This window comes from Mauremys mutica, chromosome 11 (genome assembly GCF_020497125.1).
Source record: "Mauremys mutica isolate MM-2020 ecotype Southern chromosome 11, ASM2049712v1, whole genome shotgun sequence".
Classification (NCBI taxonomy): Eukaryota; Metazoa; Chordata; order Testudines; family Geoemydidae; genus Mauremys; species Mauremys mutica.
In genome coordinates this window covers 30,172,192-30,193,188 of record NC_059082.1, presented here as the reverse complement: position 1 = coordinate 30,193,188, position 20,997 = coordinate 30,172,192, and the positions used below count along the sequence as shown (strand labels likewise).

General features: G+C 40.5%; 1 protein-coding gene across 5 annotated transcripts in view; it reads right to left on the bottom strand.

The window, feature by feature from the left end:
• Positions 1-16,177, bottom strand: part of FAN1 (FANCD2 and FANCI associated nuclease 1) — a 50,573-nt gene extending 34,396 nt beyond the window's left edge. The window contains exons 1-5 of one of the 5 annotated variants that reach the window (XM_044980912.1): positions 16,122-16,141; positions 13,280-13,460; positions 11,344-12,795; positions 2,841-2,981; positions 2,112-2,307 (exon numbers count right to left, since the gene is read on the bottom strand). In XM_044980912.1, coding sequence (XP_044836847.1) covers positions 2,112-2,307; positions 2,841-2,981; positions 11,344-12,670 — 1,664 coding nt within the window. In that variant the 5' untranslated portion in view covers positions 12,671-12,795; positions 13,280-13,460; positions 16,122-16,141. Of the gene's footprint in view, positions 1-2,111; positions 2,308-2,840; positions 2,982-11,343; positions 12,796-13,279; positions 13,461-15,296; positions 15,386-15,696; positions 16,039-16,121 lie in introns of those variants that run through there. The other 4 variants (XM_044980910.1, XM_044980914.1, XM_044980913.1 and 1 more) reach the window with 4 other exon arrangements.
• Positions 16,178-20,997: the final 4,820 nt, after the last annotated feature.

The following is a 20,997-nucleotide window of genomic DNA, read 5'->3' as shown; positions in this document are numbered from 1 at the left end:
TCAGTGACAGACTTGAAGGTGGCAATTTTGCAACAAAAAAACTTCAAAAACAGACTCCAAAGAGAAACTGCTGAACTCGAATTAATATGCACATTAGATACAATTAACACTGGCCTAAACAGAGACTGGGAATGGTTGGGTCATTACACTAATTGAATCTATTTCCCTATGTTAAGTTCTCCTCACACCTTCTATGGGCCATCTTAATTATCACTTCAAAAAGTTTTTTTTCTCCTGCTGATGATAGCTCATCTCAATTGATTAGACTTTTCCTGTTGTTATGCATACTTCCACCTTTTCATGTTCTCTGTATGTATAAATATCTCCTGTCTGTGTGTTCCATTCTATGCATCCGAAGAAGTGAGCTGTAGCTCACGAAAGCTCATGCTAAAATAAATTTGTTAGTCTTTAAGGTGCCACAAGTACTCCTGTTCTTTTTGAAGACAGACAGTGAATTTGGGGGATATAAGTGGAAAGCAATGAGACACCTCTTAATCCTGTACTTAGGATAGGAAGCAAATGAACAGCATGTTTACATTCATGAAAATGGGATCTCAGCTAGGCTTGGTTAAACACTGCAAAAGATAAGTAAGATAACTTCTTTAGACAAAAGGTTATCCTGTTTAGTGTCTAGAAATCGTGTTATGATTTTCTTTTATATGTAACCCTTTTGCTTCCATTATCTGTACTCACTTTTTTAAAATCTCAAATCTTTGATAAGCTTATTATTTTCCCTATAAATATATTCCAGTGCTCTGGTATTATACAAGGAGCTGATCCTGAGTTGAATCATTCAGCCTGGTGTGGATATTGTTTCTCTGGGGACATCAGACTTTGCATTTCTGTGAATGTTCTGTGGTTAAGGGCAGGACACAACAGGGGAATACTTCAAAGAGGTTTGGGGACTAGGGTGCACCTATTGTTAACCTGCTAGGCAAAGTAAGGCCCGGCATAGCCCAGAGGAGATTAACAGGCTGATGGCATCAGGGAGCTGAAACCTTAAGCAGCAGCAAGTCACCCTCTCACTAAAGGCAGGGTGTACCAAGGTGACTCTCAGTCCTGGGCACCCCAAGAACCATCACAAATACCAAGGGCTGTTTAGGTAACATGAAAGGAACTTTACTGGTGGGATGGACCTTGCACTATTTTTTGCTGCTTGCTCTAATACATATTTGGGGCAATGCTAGTGGATGGCTAACAACATACTCTTATAACCGACCAAACTGTATTTGTCTTCACAAGGAATCCACAGATGCAGTTCCAGCAGTAAGAGGAGAAGGATTAGATATTCAGATTTGTGCTGCTGAGCCATGGTTTGCAGAAGCCTTATTTTATTACTTTCATGTAGTCCCACAAACACAGCAAGAATTATTTACAAAGGGAAAACAAATTAAGCTAAAATAATGTCATAAGCGACCTGGGGAAACTTGGAAACACTCCATACTACTATAGACTATGGTTTTGTCCTTTGAAATGCAAAATTCAAGAGATTGAGGTTTGGCCAAAACTAAGGCCTGGGCTACACTGGCGCTTTACAGCGCTGCAACTTTCTCGCTCAGGGGCGTGAAAAAACACCCCCCCTGAGCGCAGCAAGTTACAGCGCTGTAAAGCGCCAGTGTAAACAGTGCCCCAGCACTGGGAGCGCGGCTCCCAGCGCTGTAAGCTAATCCCCACGGGGAGGTGGGGTACCTGCAGCGCTGGGAGAGCTCTCTCCCAACGCTGGCGCCACGACCACACTTACACTTCAAAGCGCTGCTGCGGGAGCTCCCGCAGCAGTGCTCTACAGCTGCAAGTGTAGCCATACCCTTTAGCACAGCCATCCAAGCTCAAGTCTAAAAAGAAGAAAAAGGTTAAAGCACTAAAGACTTTTCTCTGGTTGCCCTTTTAATTTTGTATTTGACCCATGTTCTAGCACTGTTAACTTAAAACCTTAATGCTTTTCGTCATAATTTTATTGTTAGCTACTTCATTTCTTTATGCTTTAATTCACAATGCATATAATATGTTTTTCATTTCCAAAATGCATCTAAAACTCATGGTCTTCTCAAGAATAATTTATATTCATCTGCAGAATTAACTACTGGATTTTATATAAAAAGCCCAAATGGTACCTTTTCAAAATCACTGCCCCAATACCAGCCTGATTCCTGCTGAAGATCGAACGTTGTTTTGCCAGTCTGAGAAAGTCCTCCACCAGCTGCTGTTTCTGACCATTTGGGTTTTTCAGGTGAAAGGTCTTCGCTAATGTTTTTAGCTCAGGAGCAGAAAGCAAGTCCAGCCCCTCAGAAAGGTCTTGTAATTCAGATTCTGCAGGTACAAAGAAAAATACTTATGCAGTTACAATATTACATATGATACTTTGAAGTACAGAGAGTTTCTAGATAGTAGAAAGTCCTACCTACATATGAAATAGCTTTGGACTAGTAATTTAAACTAACTTTCCAAATATAGTTTGAAATTTACTTAATTTATTATGAAGATTAATAATTAACAGAAACTTAGGAAAATTCCATGGCAATTTCAAAACAAAAACACGAGTGTACAGAAATCTGGTTCAGTTAAATCTGAATCAAACTGACAGTCCAAGCAAAATTAATTAATTTTTATCTTCTCGTCCTAACGACTGAAATCTAGCCTGCTCCGTCCAAAAAACCTTGCCCAGCTCTCCCTCTTCAACTGATTTGTACTACTAACTTAATAGAGCAAGCTGCCTATCTGCCTGAATTGCTCAACTAATAGTCCTCAACTTGACTCCCTTAATTGGCCACCCAAAGACAGACTGGCGGCAGCAGCAAGAAAAGGGAATTTAATTCTAACAACATGAAAGTCATTTCCCATACCTGTTTGCAGAAAACCTGCTTTAACCAATTCTCCAATTACTGGCAACAAATCTGCACTGATCTCTGCATATTCTATTTTGTTAATTTTTATCCAATTCAGCTTGCGTTGAAAAAGTCTTACATATAACTTCTGACCACCAGCTGTAATTTAAATGGGGAAAGAGAAAAAAAAATCATTAAAACATTAAAAAAAATCACATTATATACATATAACTACAAAAATATCACTCTGATGCAGCTTGTCTATTAAAAGAAGACAGGCAGCTTTAAGATATTTTTACAAGTTGATTCAGTAAAGTATCAGATTTTAGCCTTTGAAATAACGTGCCAAGCACAGGGCTTTGTATATGGGCTTGCAAAACCGACGAAATGGCTGTTTAAAATATATTGTGCACATGCAGTGCTAACCTCACTATTTTCGCAAAAAAAAAAATTAAACGGCAACTTCACTATTCAAACTTAAATAGCCCAGATGTTTACATTCTCTCTCTTCAAACGAGCAAAACTGATTAAGTAATGTTAGACTGAATGACAGTCTCTTGTTCGGAAGAAAAGGAGTACACAGAGGATTTTCAATGTACCTTTGTGCTTTGGCAACAATATGTATATTTTTGATTTTTTGCTGATCAGTAGTTATGCCTCTGAATGAGGTCTTCAGATCCTTATTGTTGCCAAACACAGATACTGATTAAGACATACATATTTAATAGGTCTCAATTTAAATTGCAATTTTGCTCTGAAAAGAGGCCATTTTAAGGTCATATGTTAGCAACTCAATGACTCTAGGTCCAAGCTAATCTGATCAGATCAGTAAAAAAAATATTTTTAACTGCTAACTCTGCTAAATTCTATCTGGAATCAGAAAGTCAAACTTGTTTCTTTCCTTCTCATGTATCAACACCAGCATTTTAGAGGCTAAATTATGTCAATTACATCTGTGCAGCTCTTCTGCCAGCGAATTATGCCCTCAACAGGACTCATCAAATCCCAATGGTTTATACAGATATATATCTGTATATATCCCGGGATTATACAGATCAGACTATCTTTGATTGTGTGGCACAAGGGTAAACAGAATTTCATTGATGCTGGAAATTAACCAAACCTTGAACATACTCAGACCCTGGGGCAACAAGAATAGAATATTGTTTTAGAGACAAGTTTTTCCCTCAGAGTTAACTCAGGGCACCACCGCCACTAACTTACACAGAGATGACACCAAATACACCCAGGGACTAGGTCTTTTGAGTAAGAATGAGCCATTTTTACAGACACTTCAGAGTAGAACCATACTTCTGGCTATACTGTGCTTCATTCCGATTGTCCAAGCCTGATCTAGTTTTCTAATCACTTTTTTAACCAAGATGACGCTAGCGTAAACGATTAGCACTATAGCCTTAGCCAAAACCCACTGAAGTCAAAGGAAACATTCCTATTGACTTCAATAGGTTTTTGGATCAAACTTTACAGAAGGAATATCCTATTTTTGGCTTAATGTGCAAGTTCCACACACACTTGAAAAATTTTGTAATGTATCTTCAAGTAGGTTTTACAATTTATTCCTACTGAGAAACAATTATGTTTCAAATTTTCAGATGGCTGGTCAAAGCAAATAGGGTTTGCTTTTCTCTCAGCATGAAAAACATCAGAGCCAGATCTGTCACCAATAAAAATACATCTTATTTCAATCCGTTTACTCTTGCACAGAACAAAACGTCTTCCAAGAAGTGTCATAAATCCATCTGACATCTCTAACTATAATATTTTGCATTTGGATCTTTGCTTTAGCTGAAAAATAGGACAAATCACATACTTATCCAAATAGCTCCTTCTTGTCTACAGATATTGAAGGATGCAAGTTAAACCACATAATGCTGGCATTAACCTGCCCTTGAAAGATATAGTGAATCTGAAATCTAATCATTTAAAAAAAACAGAAGTAGCTTCAGGTATAGCACCTGCTTGCACTGTGACATTTTCTCTCATTTTACGATAAAATTTTCCTATTTAACAAAAGTTCTCTCCTCTGTTGCTGTGTGAAAGACTCAAAAAAACAAAAGGAAATACGATCAATGACTATCCATTTATATGCCATAGGTGTACAAGGTGTTTTGCAAACAAAAGACCAGGTCCCTGCTCCAAGGATCTTACAGTTTTAGAACCTGATGCTAACAAACACTTACTAAAAGGGTAAGTAACTCTACATACAGGCCCACATTAGAACTACTTGCACATGTAAAGTTACTCATATGTATTGGCAGAATCTAACAGTGCAGCAGTGATTATATAGGAACATCAGAACAGGAAATGAATTTATTTATCACTAAGATGAAAAAAATGCAAAAATTAAACAAAAACACTGCCCATAATTTAATTTGGATATTAAAAAAAAACTCATTAATAGAAGGTTGTCTGGTTGGTGGATTTAAAATGTGTTTACTTTCAGCATCCTTCTGCATGCACGTAGTGCTCTGACTCCAGATGAGCTTCTAGCTTGTTTACCACTGTCTGTTCCTGCTCAACTATAACTGATCAATAATAAAAGCAGACATATTAATTTAAACACTATTAGTTCTGATATAATTAGAAAATGGCAGCTGTCTTATACATACTTATTAAACTTTTCTTTTGGCTGTAAAGTTACTTCTCTCCTCCGGATATTTTTTTGTCTGATGTCTCTTTCAATAAATTAGATGGATCATTCCACTGGGAGAAATATATTCAAAGGCCCAAGTTGTCACTTCCCCAGTGGTATTACAGTTTATTTGAAGTGTCTTTGATTCTTCACAAATCAGAGACAGAGAGAGTGAGAATGCTGACTTGCACAACAGCATCCTACCCATTCTTACCCCCCATGGAAAATGACAAAACTAAGCCTGAAATTCAGTAACTACAGTGGAAAGATGGTTTTATCTCAAAGGGATTTGAAAGGCAGACAGCAGAATAAAAGGTCCTGTGCTAATACTTCAACTCAAGCCTCATATTCTGCAGCACATAACCTTGGGGGTAGGTTTTTTGTTGTTGTTGTCGCTATTGTTAATAAGATGGCTTCACTCACATGAAAAGCAGTTTCAGATGTTCAGCTGAAACTAACAATCTTGCTTTAAGTGAAAATATGATTGGGAAAAGATGCAAAAAGCCTGAGGAAAGTGATTACATGGTGATTATTTCCACTGCATTTTTAATGAAGCGTAAATGGCAATCATATCTGCTTTGTTAGTTTTCTGACTATGCATTAGTACCCAGTGAGGTCTATAGGAACATGTGTTACTCCAGGACTGGCACATGTCATTTGGCTGCAGACTAGAATGAGGAGCTCACATAGTGCATTAAGGAGTGTTACCAAAATGGTATTTTATTTTTTCCAATAGAGAGAGAGATTTAAAAAAAAATGTTATGTAAAATATAGAAAACATTCCTTGCCAAGATTCTCCAAACAAAGTACGACATGTTTTAAGCCTACAGAGTTTGGCAATGCACCTTTACATTAACTGCTGCTATATTATTTCAGAACTCAAGAACAACTCACAGGTTTTCAGCTGCTCAACATTTAGCAAAGCTAACAACACTACAGAAAACTGCTTAATGATGAGATTTAGACCAGGAAGTACCTAACCAATATATGAGCTTTTCTTTAGAATATTTGAGTTTTTGCATCCTTTGCTTAAACAACTGGATAGTTAACCTATTTCCAACATTAAACACTTTCTTGCAGGGGGGGGGGGATGAAAAGTTGCTTTAAAAGGAATTTTACCTTTAAAAATACCTTTAATTCTCCTGCATAATAATCACTGCAGCTAAAAAAGCTCACTGTAGAACAGATAGCAACCATACCCTGTAAAAATAAATTATTACTGGACTGGAGCAATAATGTCCTAACTCGTTCTATCGACTTGTGCTAATAAACTTCCATATATCAAAAACCATCAACTGCAGAAATCAGATATGCATTTTAGCAGAAGCTAATTAATTAGTGAAGTATACATACTATGCAAGTAGCTTAACTAATGTATTACATGTGTATATAGCACCAAGAAAACTGCCTTTTCCAATATACAGCAGTATATGAAGTAGCATGATTTTGCACCAGAGTGGACTGATTTAAATAAAAGCCATGCAAATTAACAATTTTAATCGTCATTTAAATCAGCAAGCAGGAAACTTTCATCTAAATAATAAATTTCAATCCTGTTTTCCATTTGTACTTTTAAGTTATTTTCCTAAAAACCATGGTGTTTTTCAACAAAATATTGTCTTTACTCTAAATTTGGTACTACTTTTTGCTAATCAAGAGGATATGTAGATCTATACACATGTATTTAAGCAATTATATATTAACATATATTTATTAAGATTCCTAATTTTTACTACATTGAAAATGGTGAATAAGCCATTTCTTATCTACTAGATTATTAATTTTTTTAAAACTGTGATTTCTGTCAAAATGCAATTAAAAAGGCACAAAACCAGCTTTTAAAAAAATATTTAAATAAAAGTACCTTAAATGTGCTGGATATACCAATTTGTTTTTATAAAAACATGTTTTGAATTTAAAACTAACAATTAATACACAAAAATAGAATTATCACTAGTTAATTAACTGAATGTATTGTTTCTGGTTACCATGTCCTTCAAGGTTTAGAATTAGTAGGTCTTATCCTCTCATACCTAGTTTTCATTCCTGGATTGGAAGAGAAAAGCAAGCTTTCCTGGATTTTCAACGGCCAAACAGGTTCTCAACTTTGAATTAACATTGAACAGAACTAGTTGGATAAACTGAAATGAAGAAAATATTGTCTCTGCACCTACAAAAAAAGAGACTACTGCTGGTTTAGCACTTCAACAAACTCTGTTTTTGGATGCATGATCAGTGACTTCCAGCAGTTCAGTGGTTTAACTTTCTTTAAAACTTATTTTTTACTTATTTTTTTATTTAATTTAAATTATTTTAATAGATTATAGTAAAGGCCGTAACATAGGTTATCATAATTTCAAACAATTTAAAAATAGGTTTATTTTTTAAGAAAAATGTATTTAGTCTAAACTAAAAAAATCCAATTAAAAAAAGTGTTGGTTTTTAATCCACCCTGTATTTGTTTGAATGACAATACAGGCTTTGGCAGCAAGATCTAGTAATAGGGAACAGGCAATGAGTTTATCTGAACTCCTAACAAATATTGGACAAAATATATTAAACTGAAGATTCTATAATTTTATAGTAGCTTCTGTACAATCCATTATCTTTTGCTTTAATTCTATCCAGTCACTTCCTCACAACAACACTTCTCAGTGAGTCATCATACTCCATCTCCTAGAGAAAAGGAGATCACATTTTACTACGATGCTGGGGCACAACAGATAATTTATCAGCATTGCTTTGCGGTAACACTTATTCTATGTTCCCCGAGCTACTGGGGAAAAACTGTTTGGATTACACACTGCAAAAGACAATAAGTCTACTTTTATATAAAAGGGCAAGTGCAACTGCTATGACCTATTCTAGGGGTTGATTCCAGAGTTTCTACAGTAACTAATTTGATTTTCACCCTACTACTGTATTTACACAACTTGTAACCTCAGATAGGAACATCAACCCATTTTTTGTGTGTGTTTCTATTTTACTTATTTACCATATCTTCAAGCTGTCACCACATACACGTTTAAATGAGGAGAGAGTTCTCAAACAGCAAATTGTCTAAAGTATCTCCATATCTGTTGTTCACTTCTTACATTCCCATTATGTGTCTTCTCCATTCATTTATGAATTCTGTAAAACTGTATATAAAAATTATGAAAATGTTGCCCTCTTCCTCTAGTGACAAAAAGAACTGTATTGCATTACTGCATTGTCTATAGCGGTATGTATAGAGTCAGATCTTTAAGTAAGAAACAAACCTTACGAACTAGGTAGGTATATGAACTGCAGCCATAAGACTACTCATCCTAACAAGCATGAACCAATGTTTTCATATTCTGTCATCCAACTCCAGTTTGGTATTAAGCACCTGGTGATGTCAAACAAGTGAAACAAAAAATGTGTAGTATTAACCTTCAGTCCAAGATATGAACATTAATAAATTGTTCAATGAAAACTTCCTACTTTCTGTGATGACGTCAGAGGGTGCCTATCCAAAAATTCTGGATCTGCATAGATTTATTTTTATTACTATTGTGTCATCCATCAGAGTTTAAGATCATTTGGGACTTTCAGAAAAATATTAAAATGGACAAAGAAGGAACAGCTTTGGAGTCATGGTCCATTAACAGCATTTATTCAGCCAGTTTTCTTCTATTTTAATTTAAAAGTGAAACAAAAAAAAATCACGAGATTTTTATACTAGCACAAAAAGAAAATTAATGTGAATAATTCACTATAGATAGCAATGCAAAAGAACTGAACATACAAAAGATTCCATTAGGGGAAATATTCCCCTTTCTGAATTATAATGAAGCATTTTGCCCATTAGTTATTCCAAAATGAGTTAACACAATTCATTAGTTAGCGCAGCCAGTTCAATGCTTTCAGGCCCAGATTTTTCAAAAAAGTCTGTATGTAACTAAGTGCCTGGCACTTGTGTGCTCTCAGCTCAAGCATACACTGGTGTTGCATGAGCACATACCCATTATGCACACAAATCTAATGTGCATGGTGAGGGAGCCAAACATTACACTGGGATCTCGCAAAAATACAACAAAACTTAAGCACTTCGGAAATTTGGTATTAAGTGCCCTCAATAGCTAGCTGTCAACATAACTAGGTGCCAGCTTCACTTTGAGCAGTGTCCTCAGGAGAGAACTGCAACAGTAAAAAACAGATGGGGAGCAATGGGAACTCCCATAACTTCCAGTCTGAAGTTTCTGGAGGGAAAGGAGTGCTACTGATGTCAATAATCGCCACTACTCACATCTTTGTTACTGCTAGTTGTTACTCTCATCTGAACAGACACCAGAATGCTGGTTACCTCTACTTGCAAGAAGGTGAGAGTTGCTAGGATTTCACCCTCCGCAGTCTGTAAGGTAGTAGTTTATGATATATATGGAACTGTTGTAGATTGCCCTCACTGCAGACTGTCACCATTCTGATAGATTGCTTGGACCTAAACACAGGTGCAGCTAAGAGTGGGAGGACACCGAGAAATTATGACCACTGCAGGTGGACAGAAAATGGAGCATCTCATAAGACCAGAGAATCCATGTAGACCTCAACTTCCCTCATACTGTCCAGCCACTCAGATTAAAGAAAGCTCTACATATACAGTATAATTCAGGAGTGCAGGATTGAAGGTTGATAGCCTCGATATGGGTGATGCTCTCCTTTTAGCCCAGTGCTTGTGATATTCACCAACCCCATATGCTGATTAGAGAGGAGACTATGCTGCAGTATGAGTCATATCCAAACTTCCAAAATGTGGAGGGTTTTACACTCCAGAATTCAAAATATTTCTACAAGGTTTAGAAAATATAACATGTTCTTATCAGTTCCTAGCAAAACTTTTATATATTTTACAGAAACCAAAGTCAAATTGCTTTTCACTTCAAAACAGTGTTTTATATATGATGCTACGGAATTCTGCAAGGATAGATTATGAAATCTATCTTTATTTCATACAAACTTCACTGGCTCAAAATGAAATTTACTTTCCCATATAAGCCCCATGTAATGTTGTTATAGCCATGTTGGCCTAGGATATGAGACAGATAAAGTGGGTGAGGTAATATCTTTTATTGGACCAACTTTTGTTGGTGGAAGAAACAAGCTTTGGAGCTTCACAGAGTTCTTCTTCATGTCTGGGAAAGGTAACCAGAGTGTCACAACTAAACAAAAGGTGAGACAGATGGTTAAGCATAAGGAGTTAACAGATGTTGCAAGAAACCACTTAAAATGAAGTGGGCAATTAACATCTCTGCAATCATAGGACTAAGGAAGGTTAGTAGGTTACAAATTGTTGTAATGAGCCATAAAATCAGCATCTCCGTTGAGACCATGATTTTTAGTATCTAGCAGAGTTATGAATTTAAGTTCCCAGGCTCATCTTTTGAAGGCATTATACAGGTTTCCCTTGGGGATGAAGACTGATAGGTCAGATATGCAGTGATCACTTTATAAAAAGTATTTGCCCAAAGATGATGTGGTGTTTTTGTCTTTTATCATTTTTCTGCGAGAGCTTATTTGAGAGCATATTGACTGTCCAGTTTCACCCATACAAAAACCACACAGAAGTTGGTCTAATAAGACCTTTAACCTCACCCACCTTATCTTTCCCATATAAAGATTATTAAGCATGGTTTAATCACTGTTGTTGCTGTTTCTCTTTTTTGTTTGTTTGGGTTTTTTTTGGGGGGGGGGGAAGGGGAGGATTCCCCCTCACACTATCTACCTTAGGGTTTTATACTGTTGCCTATCACCATAGCAACAGAGCATCTTCCATGTAAAATCGGTAGCAATAGCAAAGTCCCTAGTGGACACTCAACACAACAATAAATCGACTAAAGTAAAATATACCTGACAATTGGTAGAACTTTGTGATAGTGCTGGTGTCTTGCTCATCAAAGAGTCTCAGATCATCATGATTCTCCAAGACAACTTGCAGGACCATCAGGAAATTCTGGAGATAATATGGGTGACCAAAAGAGTCAGACGCAGAATCAAATGCACCACTTATTTTGTCTAAAATGTCACTGGCAGGACTCTGAAAATCCACCTCTTGCATAGGTTCTGAGAAGGTATGATAAATCATCTCATTCCTTAAGTCTTCATGAACTTCCATAGGAAGTGTTCCAGTATTATCCTTCACTAGGCAGTTTTCTGTATGGCTCTCATACATCACTTGTGTCCTTGAAGGAGGAATATCCTTAACAGAGAACTGAGTTTTGGCTTCTGAAACATCAGATCTCTCTACTTTATTATAACTTGCTGGAGGTGTATGTTTGCCAAGATTAGGCACCATGCCTTCAGAATAACTGTGTTTTTCAGTGTTCCCTGCAGCAGACACTAGCTCCCTGGCAACAATGCTAACTGAGGATACTAATCCATGAGCAGAACCCACAAGAGTCTCTTTATCACATTCTTGTGTTTCTCCCTGACTTTCAAGTTCTTTTGTTAAACTGTCTTTTGGGACATGCTGCTTTTGGAATCCTGACAGAACAAAGTGATTCTCTTTTTGAGAGCCATCCCCAGCACAAGTCTCTCCATCACCCCATTCTGCAGAATTGTCACACACACTGTGAACAGCTTGAGATGAAGAATTCTTCTCGTTTTCTTCTATCAGTTGTCTATTCTGGATACGGTACCTTCTGGACAGTTTAGATGCCAAGTTGCCCAGAGAGACACTTTTAACCATTTGCACCCTTGGCTCATTCTGAACATCGCACATTGGAGCATTATTCTTCTTAAAGTAAGGACTAGTCTGCTGTCCTGCACCTGCTCTCATTTTCAACAAGTTGCTTTCAAAGATACTCATATTTTTCTCTGGAGTCGAAGCTTCCTTTGCAAAGTATGGGCTGGAACAAGTGTTCAGATCTATACCTGATGGGCCCTCATTCATAAAACAGTCAAGTCCTGAATCAACTAGAATCATTTCACCATCCCCATGGTTCTTCTGACACATTTCATCTATGTGCTTGTTGATCCCATACCTTGGCACCATCTGCCCGCACATAGGGCAGGTGACTTTGGCAGGGGGAGTGTTGTTAAAAAATGAAAGGATAGAGGAAGAAGCTGAAGGTATGGGTGGTGCTCCTTTAACTTCTGCTTCGTTCTTTTTCTTGTTTTTACTGAGGGACAAGCTTCTCCGGGGTCTTTTATTTTCTGGAGATGTGGCTTCCGACATTGTGGGATTAAAAAGCACGTCCACTGCATGGGCTGCTTCATTTGACTGATACTTTCTTATTCTGAAATCATTAAAAAGAGGAGTTTTCTTGGCTTCATGTTATTTGCCTGTCTCTTCTGCCCTGCCTGCAAGAAAATATATGAAACTTAAGAACAATTCTGAGTCTACTGAACAGAAAAGTCTATTAACCGCCAAACATCACCAATGTGAACAGTGCAGATAAAAAAAGACTGCACAGATCTGGAATAATTTACTCCTCAGCTTGCTGTGCTATTACTATCCCATTAATGTTTCACTCTGCACCATCTCCAGACATAACCTAGCATGTTGAGCAATGCAGTTGTGTTTAACTAAACATTTTTACAATACTCAGGAGCAGTCAAGTAGTTAGAACACTTCCCTCAATTAACATTTCAAGATCTGCTTTGAACAGGAATGTCTGAACTCTGACCCAGACACATCAAAAGCTTTAGGCTGCACGTATGCCCAAATCATGAGACAAAGATGCTGAGGAGCATCTTTAACTCCCGCTCACTTCAGCTGCAAATGGTCAGCAACTCTGAGGATTTGGCCCTTAAATTACATATATATTTGGGGATTAGCGCTCACCAATATCCTCTGACAGTTTTTTAGGATGAGTATAGCTGCACCCTACAGACTCCACCAACAGCTATATTTTGCTCTTGGAGTGCATCCTTGTTAACCTGGCTTCCAAGCATAACTATGCCAAACTTTTCCATTTTGGGAGGCCACAAAGTTGCATCAATGAATTTGAGAAATCTTCACACATCTGAGAAGAGACAAACACCAGGGGAGTGAAAAATAAGACTAACACAGAGAAGCTGGCTCCCTTCCATCCTTTCATGCAGAACCAGTCTGGCTCTAAATTCTGAAGAGCTGCATCCAAATTTGAACATTTCAGTTCCTTCACCCCTAAGCTGTATGCAGTTATCACCGACATTCTAAATGTAACTTTAGCATTAGTAAGGTATTACTAAATGCTTTTCTAAGATGGGTGTCATCTCTGCTTGACAAATGAAGAAAATTAGGCATAAAGCAGTTGAAGCAGTGGCAGATTAACAAATTTGGCCCTCAAAAAATTGCTACCCCTCCCCCCAGCTCACCTCTGCTCCCCCGCAGTAAGCCTGGAAGGGAGGGGGGAGAAGGGGAGTTGTGGCACGCTCGGGGGATGGCGGAGGTGGAGCGGAGGTGAGCTGGGGCAGGGAGCGGTTCCCTGCTCCCACCCCCCAAGAGTCACTCCCTGCGCCCGCCGGCCCCAGCTCACCTTTGCTCTGCCTCCTCCGATTGCACCGCTACTCGCTTCTCCCTCCCAGCGCTTTTGTGCAGCGAACCTGGGAGGGAGGGGGGAGAAGGGGAGTTGTGGCACGCTCGGGGGATGGCAGAGGTGAGCTGGGGCAGGGAGCAGTTCCCGTCCCCTCCAGGTTATTCCCCGCACCTGCAGGCCACAGCTCACCTCTGCTCTGCCTCCTCCAAGCGTGCTGCTACTTGCTTCTCCCTCCCTCCCTCCCAGCGCTTTTGCGCGGTGCGCCTGGGGGGGGGGGGAAGGGGCGGAGTTGGGGAGGGGTCGCATGCAAATTTGCCACCCTAGGCCTAGACCTTGTTGGCCTAGGCGATAATAGTTGAAGGGGCATTGTCAATATTAAAGAAATCCTATGTTGTAAGCAAACAAGATTCTTTACCTGTTATTACCACCACTATAGGTTATTAGAAATGAAGGAACTTTTAAAATCCATTATTCAGGCTTTAGGCACCAATCCTGAAAAGACTTTTATGCACACACACAACTTTACTACCCTGTGTAGCTCCACTGATTTCAATGCACGTGTTTGCAGAATCAGGACCTTGTTTTTTTGGTGTGTATATCAGCTTGTGCAACAAATATCAATGAAATAAGTTTCACTTTATTTATAGTCAAACATTGTAGGGGAGTGCTTGTTAAAAATGTTTACATTTGACATTTAAGTATGGAAACAGTGTTATTGACACAGACTGTTAGGTTGTACATTAGCTTGTTTATAGAAAGCAAATGTGGGGCATTTAATTTCTGCATCCATTTAAATAACATGCCTACTCATACATCCAGTCAGGGGCAAAGTGTTCAGCCCAGGTCTCCTGACTCCTTCTGTTGTCTTTTGCTCTTTACACAGACATCCTACAAAGGAACCACCGGGGCATAGTGTGGCCCAGACAAGGTTTCCTAAATCTACACAGCAAGCAAGCCCTAGCTACATATATATATACACATTGCTGCTCCGGCAGAGTCTCACATACAGATCGCAGTGAGCACCGCCACACGGCTCCACTGTCCTACATGCTACCCCGCCCCGTGCACCAGCACCAAGCACGCCGCTTCCTTGGGCGTAGGAAGGTGCAATCGCTATTTTCTGGTGGCTCTTGCTCGCTATTTAGTACAAGCAGCACCTAAAGGCAGCACCTTCCATTTCAATGCCAACCCCCTGTTTAAAACCTGGGTCACACTCGATTCCGAGGCTACCCCGGGCCGTTTGCCATCCCATTTCCCGGCCCGCAAGGCCCAGGGCAACGGGGGCGAACGGCTGGCGGGGAGCGGGGATTATGCGGTGCCCGAAGCGCTAGCCAGGCTCACACAGCGGGGGCGGGCCGGGCTCGAGCCCCGGGCGCTCCTGGACCAGCCGGGCGGCGAGACCCTTCAGGCCCCAGCGCCTCCGTCCCATTCCCGGGTTTCCCAGACGGGCTTTGCTCCTCCGGTCACCTGGCCCCGAGCCCGGGCAGAGCCGCGCAGGCAGCGGCTCCCCGGGGTCCCCTAGCGGCGAGTTTAGAAGGGGCGGTTACCCCCCCCCCAGGGCAGGGAGCGAGGCCGCGATGGGGAAGAGCCGCCCCGCCCCCAGGGCCCGCGTGCAGTGACGTCATCGCGCTGGCAGGCCGGAGAGCCTGTACCAACCCCGCGGCCCAGCACAACGCGGGTAGGAACCGACCCCGGGGAGCCGCAGCGGCGCCACGCTGCTGCCTCGCGCTCCCTCCCTCACCTCCGCTCAGGGCCAGGCGCTCTCCATCCATCTCCGCGCTCCGGCACAGGCACGATGCGCCGAGCCCGGAGTGATCGATGCGCCGGTGCCGAGCGCGGGGAGGGCTGCCGGGGCCAGGCTGAGCGCGAGCGAGCGGAGCACGCGGGAGATGGACCATGAACGAGAGCGATCGCCGAGAGCAACGCACGGGGCCGTGGGCCTGCCCCAGCCCCGAGGAAACGGCTGCGAAAATGACCCTCCGTTCGGGCAGGCTGCGTCCCTACGCGCTTCCCCCCCCGCGTATCCGGCCGGGAGAGGGACACGCCGCAGGCCCAGCAGCCAGAAACGGGCCGGTTGTTGCCGTACCAGTGCGGTGCCTTGTGCGTGGGGATCCGGGAGGCGGGTAGCGGCCTCGTGGGGAAAGGGTGGGCCCGCGCCGCCCTCACCTATCAGCTTGTTGATAAAGCAGTGGGGGAAAGGTGCCTTTTCCAAAGGTGCCGCTGCCGTGTTGTAGATCCCTCAGGACATAATCTGTAAGGCACGGTGCGGCCCAGCAGCTGTAGATCAGCTGGCCAAGCTGAAATGTGTTTTAAATCACTGCAATGTTTGCAAAGTGGTTTGAGGGCAAATGTTAGTGTTCTGGCCAAATTATATTCTGCTGCTGATGAAGTCCCCACGTGACCTCAAATTAATAAGGCATCGGTCTCCTCTTGTCTTAAGCAGTTGTATGTTAGGTCTGCATGGGGGTGTTGGAGTAACTGTTTTTATACATAGTTGTTGATAAAGGTCCAGCCTTATTATTATTTGTCTGAGAAGCATTACAGATTTTAAATTTCACATGTTGTTTACTTAATGTTAGCAGTCTAGAGTTAAAGATCGGCAATACATACAGATATAATAATGTAGGTACTAATCTTTTAATCAGTCCGTACAGGGATACCATATCCTCTTGCCTATGCAGAGACTGCAAAATCAGTGAGGGTCTGCCCATTAATATCCAATTGCAGTCAGGGTCCTGGTTTGGTCCTACATTAAGTCCCTCCACCTATGCACTCATTGCAGGATCAAGGCCTAAATCAGTTTGTAAAACACCTTGATATTTTTATGGATTAAAGAAAATATGTTTTTAAAAGCTACAAAATGCTTGGTCATATGCAGGTGTAATTCTTTAATCATTACATATTTTGGATTTCAGAAAATCTTATTTACCTCTTATAACAAACAAATATAGTATATGACCAGCATTGAGAAGTTCAGTAAAGATATTCAACATTAAACCAGAGTCATAATACAAAGGCCAAACTGAGATCACGAACTATTCTAATAGCTATTAGGTATTGGAAGGAATATGGGTAAAAGGAAGAAAAGTAATAGAAAAGAAAAATAATAAAACCTAAAGCTGCATCCCTTAGAAAATTCTTTTGTGAGTTGAAAGCATTAAAAATGCTTACAACAGTATCTCCAAAGAGACTGAAAAAAGGCTTCAAATCCTAAAAGATGAACAGCTGGTCTTGAAGCTCCAAGGGGAGGCTGAATCTGGCAAGTGTAAGATAAATACAAAGTTGGATGCTTTATCATTCAACCAAAAAGAGAAGCTGAGAGATCTCCAAAACTCCCAGTTTTAAAGTCTCTCTATTGAGAAAGTCTTTGAAGCCAGAAAAATGTTTATCCTTAATAACTAAAAGCTTGAAAGTTCCTGCACTTTAGCTGTTTCACAATACTTGGTTCCTAAATCACATATATTATAAGGGAAAGGAAGAGCTGTTCCTTCATTTATGTGAAAGGGATTTCAAGTGCACTCTGACTTCATAAAATGCCACGTTATAACAAAGGTAATTTTAAAAAAATATTTCATCAGACCACATGTGAACTAATTGGCCTCTAGAGCACAGGCATTGTCATTCTAAAGAGATGTTTAAGAGGAGTGTAGCCCTTGAAGTACTGACGAATTTAAAGTAAAGCAAGTCAACAAAACTGATAAGGAAAAACATCTTGACCAGAAAACCTTTCAGATTTCAAAGCAGTGGAAAGTTTATGGCTATGGAATGAAGAATCTGCAGAAATGTCAATGTAAGAAGCCACATAGGTTTACATTAGGAGATACAGAACTATTCCTGAAGCTGCTGCAAGATACAATTGTACCCTGGGCATATAAACCAGAAATTATAAACTCTTCAACAAATTAAGAAAGTTTTGAAAGGGAATGTGAATGCTAGCTACAATTTTAATTTTTTTCCTCTCAGGAGACTTCACATTGTCTCAGCAACCATTTCCTACTGAGTTTACTGCATTATGAACTATCATTTTTAGAACACGTTCCATTTACAGGTCTAATATCTAATATGCAACAAATACTGGAACTGATCAGGTACCAATACTGAAATAGTGGTATGTTCCAGAGTAAAGCATACAAGCACAAATGATATGTAGCTGTAATGGCTTTTACCCAGAACTACCGATCACGCGCTGTTATATATTTCAGAGCGGTAGCTGTGTTAGTCTGTATCAGCAAAAAGAACACAGAGTACTTGTGGCACCTTAGAGACTCACAAATTTATTTGAGCATAAGCTTTTGTAGGCTAAATCCCATTTCATCGGATGCATGCAGTGGAAAATACAGTAGGAAGATATATATACACAGAGAACATGAAAAAATGGGTGTTGCCATACCAGCTCTAACGAGACACCATTAAATTAGGCTTGAATAAAGACTGGGAGTGGATGGGTCATTACACAAAGTAAAAACTATTGCCCCATTTTCCCCCCTACTGTTACTCACCCCTTCTTATCAACTGTTTGAAATGGGCCATCCTGATTATCACTACACGTTTTTTTTCTCCTGCTAATAGCCCACCTGAATTGATTAGTCTCATTAGAGTTGGTATGGCAACACCCATTTTTTCATGTTCTCTGTGTATATATATCTTCCTACTGTATTTTCCACTGCATGCATCCGATGAAGTGGGTTTTAGCCCACAAAAGCTTATGCCCAAATAAATTTGTTAGTCTCTAAGGTGCCACAAGTATTCCTCGTTCTTTTCTCTGTTATATAGTGTCCTTTTAATTTTTTTTAAGATGTAGACTTAAGTCCTTTATCTAGCCTATTAACGATAATTGTGCTATCTTGGTTTTGCCTGAGTTTGAACTAATGAAATACTAGCTTCTATGACTTGAACTATGACAAATTTTCCAAATGTCCCTTTGTAGATCAGATAAATCGTGTAAGTCACTGAAAAAATATTTAATCCCCAATAACCAATTAATCTCTTTATTTCAGGTACTTAAAAACTGTATATTGTAAGCTAAATCTATTAAGCCAGGGTTAAACCAGTTTCAGTGCATTTACATTAGGGGTTTACACCAGTTTAACCAGATTGAATTCTTAAGGTATGGCTACACTTGCAGATATAGAGCGCTTTGACTTAAACCAGCTTTCGTAGAGTGCAGTAGGGAAAGCGCTGCAATCTGTCCACACTGACATTTGCAAGCGCACTGGCATGGCCACATTAGCAGCTCTTGCAACGGCCACAGAGAGCAGTGCATTGTGGTAGCTATCCCAGCACGGAAGTGGCTGCAATGTGCTTTTCAAATTGGGGGTGGAGAGTGACAGGGAGTGTGTTGTGTGAGGAGAGAGAGAGTGGGTTTTGGGTGGGGCTGAGCATGTCAGCAAGCTGTCTTGTAAATTCGGACGACAGCAGATCCCACCCACCCACCTCTCACACACAACATTCCACAATAATGGTTGCTTTGTCTTGGAGCAGATAAGCATGTCGGCTGTCAGAAACGGAGCTTTCAAAGGGCATATCCGCATTCCTGCAGCAATTACAAAACAATGATAACAGTGGCCACTGGACTTAAGGCGATTATGGGACATTTCCAGAGGCTGATCAGAGCATAGTAATGCAACACCTTGTTTACACTGCCGCCCGGGCATTTCAGCCAATGCGCACCAACTGTTAATCTTCTCGCCGAGGTGGAGTACCAGGAGCGCTCTACCCCTGGAGTCAGAGCGCTCTACATGCCTTGCCAGTGTGAATGGGTAGTGAGCTAGGGTGCCCGGGGCTACTTTAATGTGCTCTAACTCAGAAGTGTAGCCAAGCCCTAACTCAATTTAAACCAGTGAATGTTCTAGTGTTGAAAAAGCCACTCAATTTAGCAAACATTAAAATGGGACAGGCAGGCACTGAATCTGATGCAGGGTTGGGGCTGCTTCATATGCTTTCAAGGTATTTCCCAAAAAGGATGTAGTTAGTCTATTTGCTGCTACCTCTCAGATGATATGGAAGTGTGTGCTCATTGCCATACAAGACAAACATTGAAAGCCTCTACCCCAACATTCCAAGTCATCAGAACACTCATTTTGGTTTGTTCAGATTCTATTACCGTGTAATCTTGCTCTGAGTACCAACAAGATTAAGCAGTTGAACTGTCAGAAATCCTAACATTGGGCAAAGGTTGTTAAGGAGCACAATCTTAGAACCATCTTTTTCCCCCTAAACAGTGGGAGTCTGCACTAAGCTACCTTTAGATTTCTGCTGATCAGCGGAACAAGACAATATTGTTCAATTCTAAAAGGGATACTCTGGCTACCTACTAGGCTCTAAAGAACAAAAATGAAAATTTTACATTCATGGAGTAAAGAAGATTTAGGTTACATGTATTAGGAAAAGCTTTGAGGATAGTTAAACAGTGGAATAGGCTTCCAAGAGGGTGGAATGCCCTTCATTGGAGATTGTTAAGAGCAAGTTAGACAAACATCTGTCAGGGATAGTCTAGGTCAGTAGTTCTCAAACTTTTTTTTTTGCGGACCACTTGAAAATTGCTGAGGGTCTTGGTGGACCACTTAATATTTCCAAATGTTGTTTGTACCATTAGCTAACTATTGTAAAGCGCTTTGGATAAATGTGCTATGTATAAAAAAAACTTTTTTTGGTTCTACAAATAAAAGCACACAACTCATATTTTAGTATCAGTAGTTTTCCTTTTCTAATGCGATGGATGTGCCCTCTCCTCCTCCCACAGCAAGTTGCCTATTTCTCTGGGCACCGCAGCCCTGCAATCCCAAATTCCCCCCGCCCTTCTTACCCCACTGCCCCCTCACCAACCCCTTATTTCTCCAAGGCCACCACCTCACCTTACATGTGCATCTTCTCCAGGGTCCAGGCATCTAATTAGTGGAGCCATGCCTGCGCAGCTCCACTAATTAGGTGGGTGGCCCTTCATTCATGTGCAGCCGCCCAGGTATGCGCCTTAGAGGGAACTATCCATGGCATAGGCACTGACTTCTGCTGGCACCAGTGCGTGCTCAACCCCCCTTCTGCC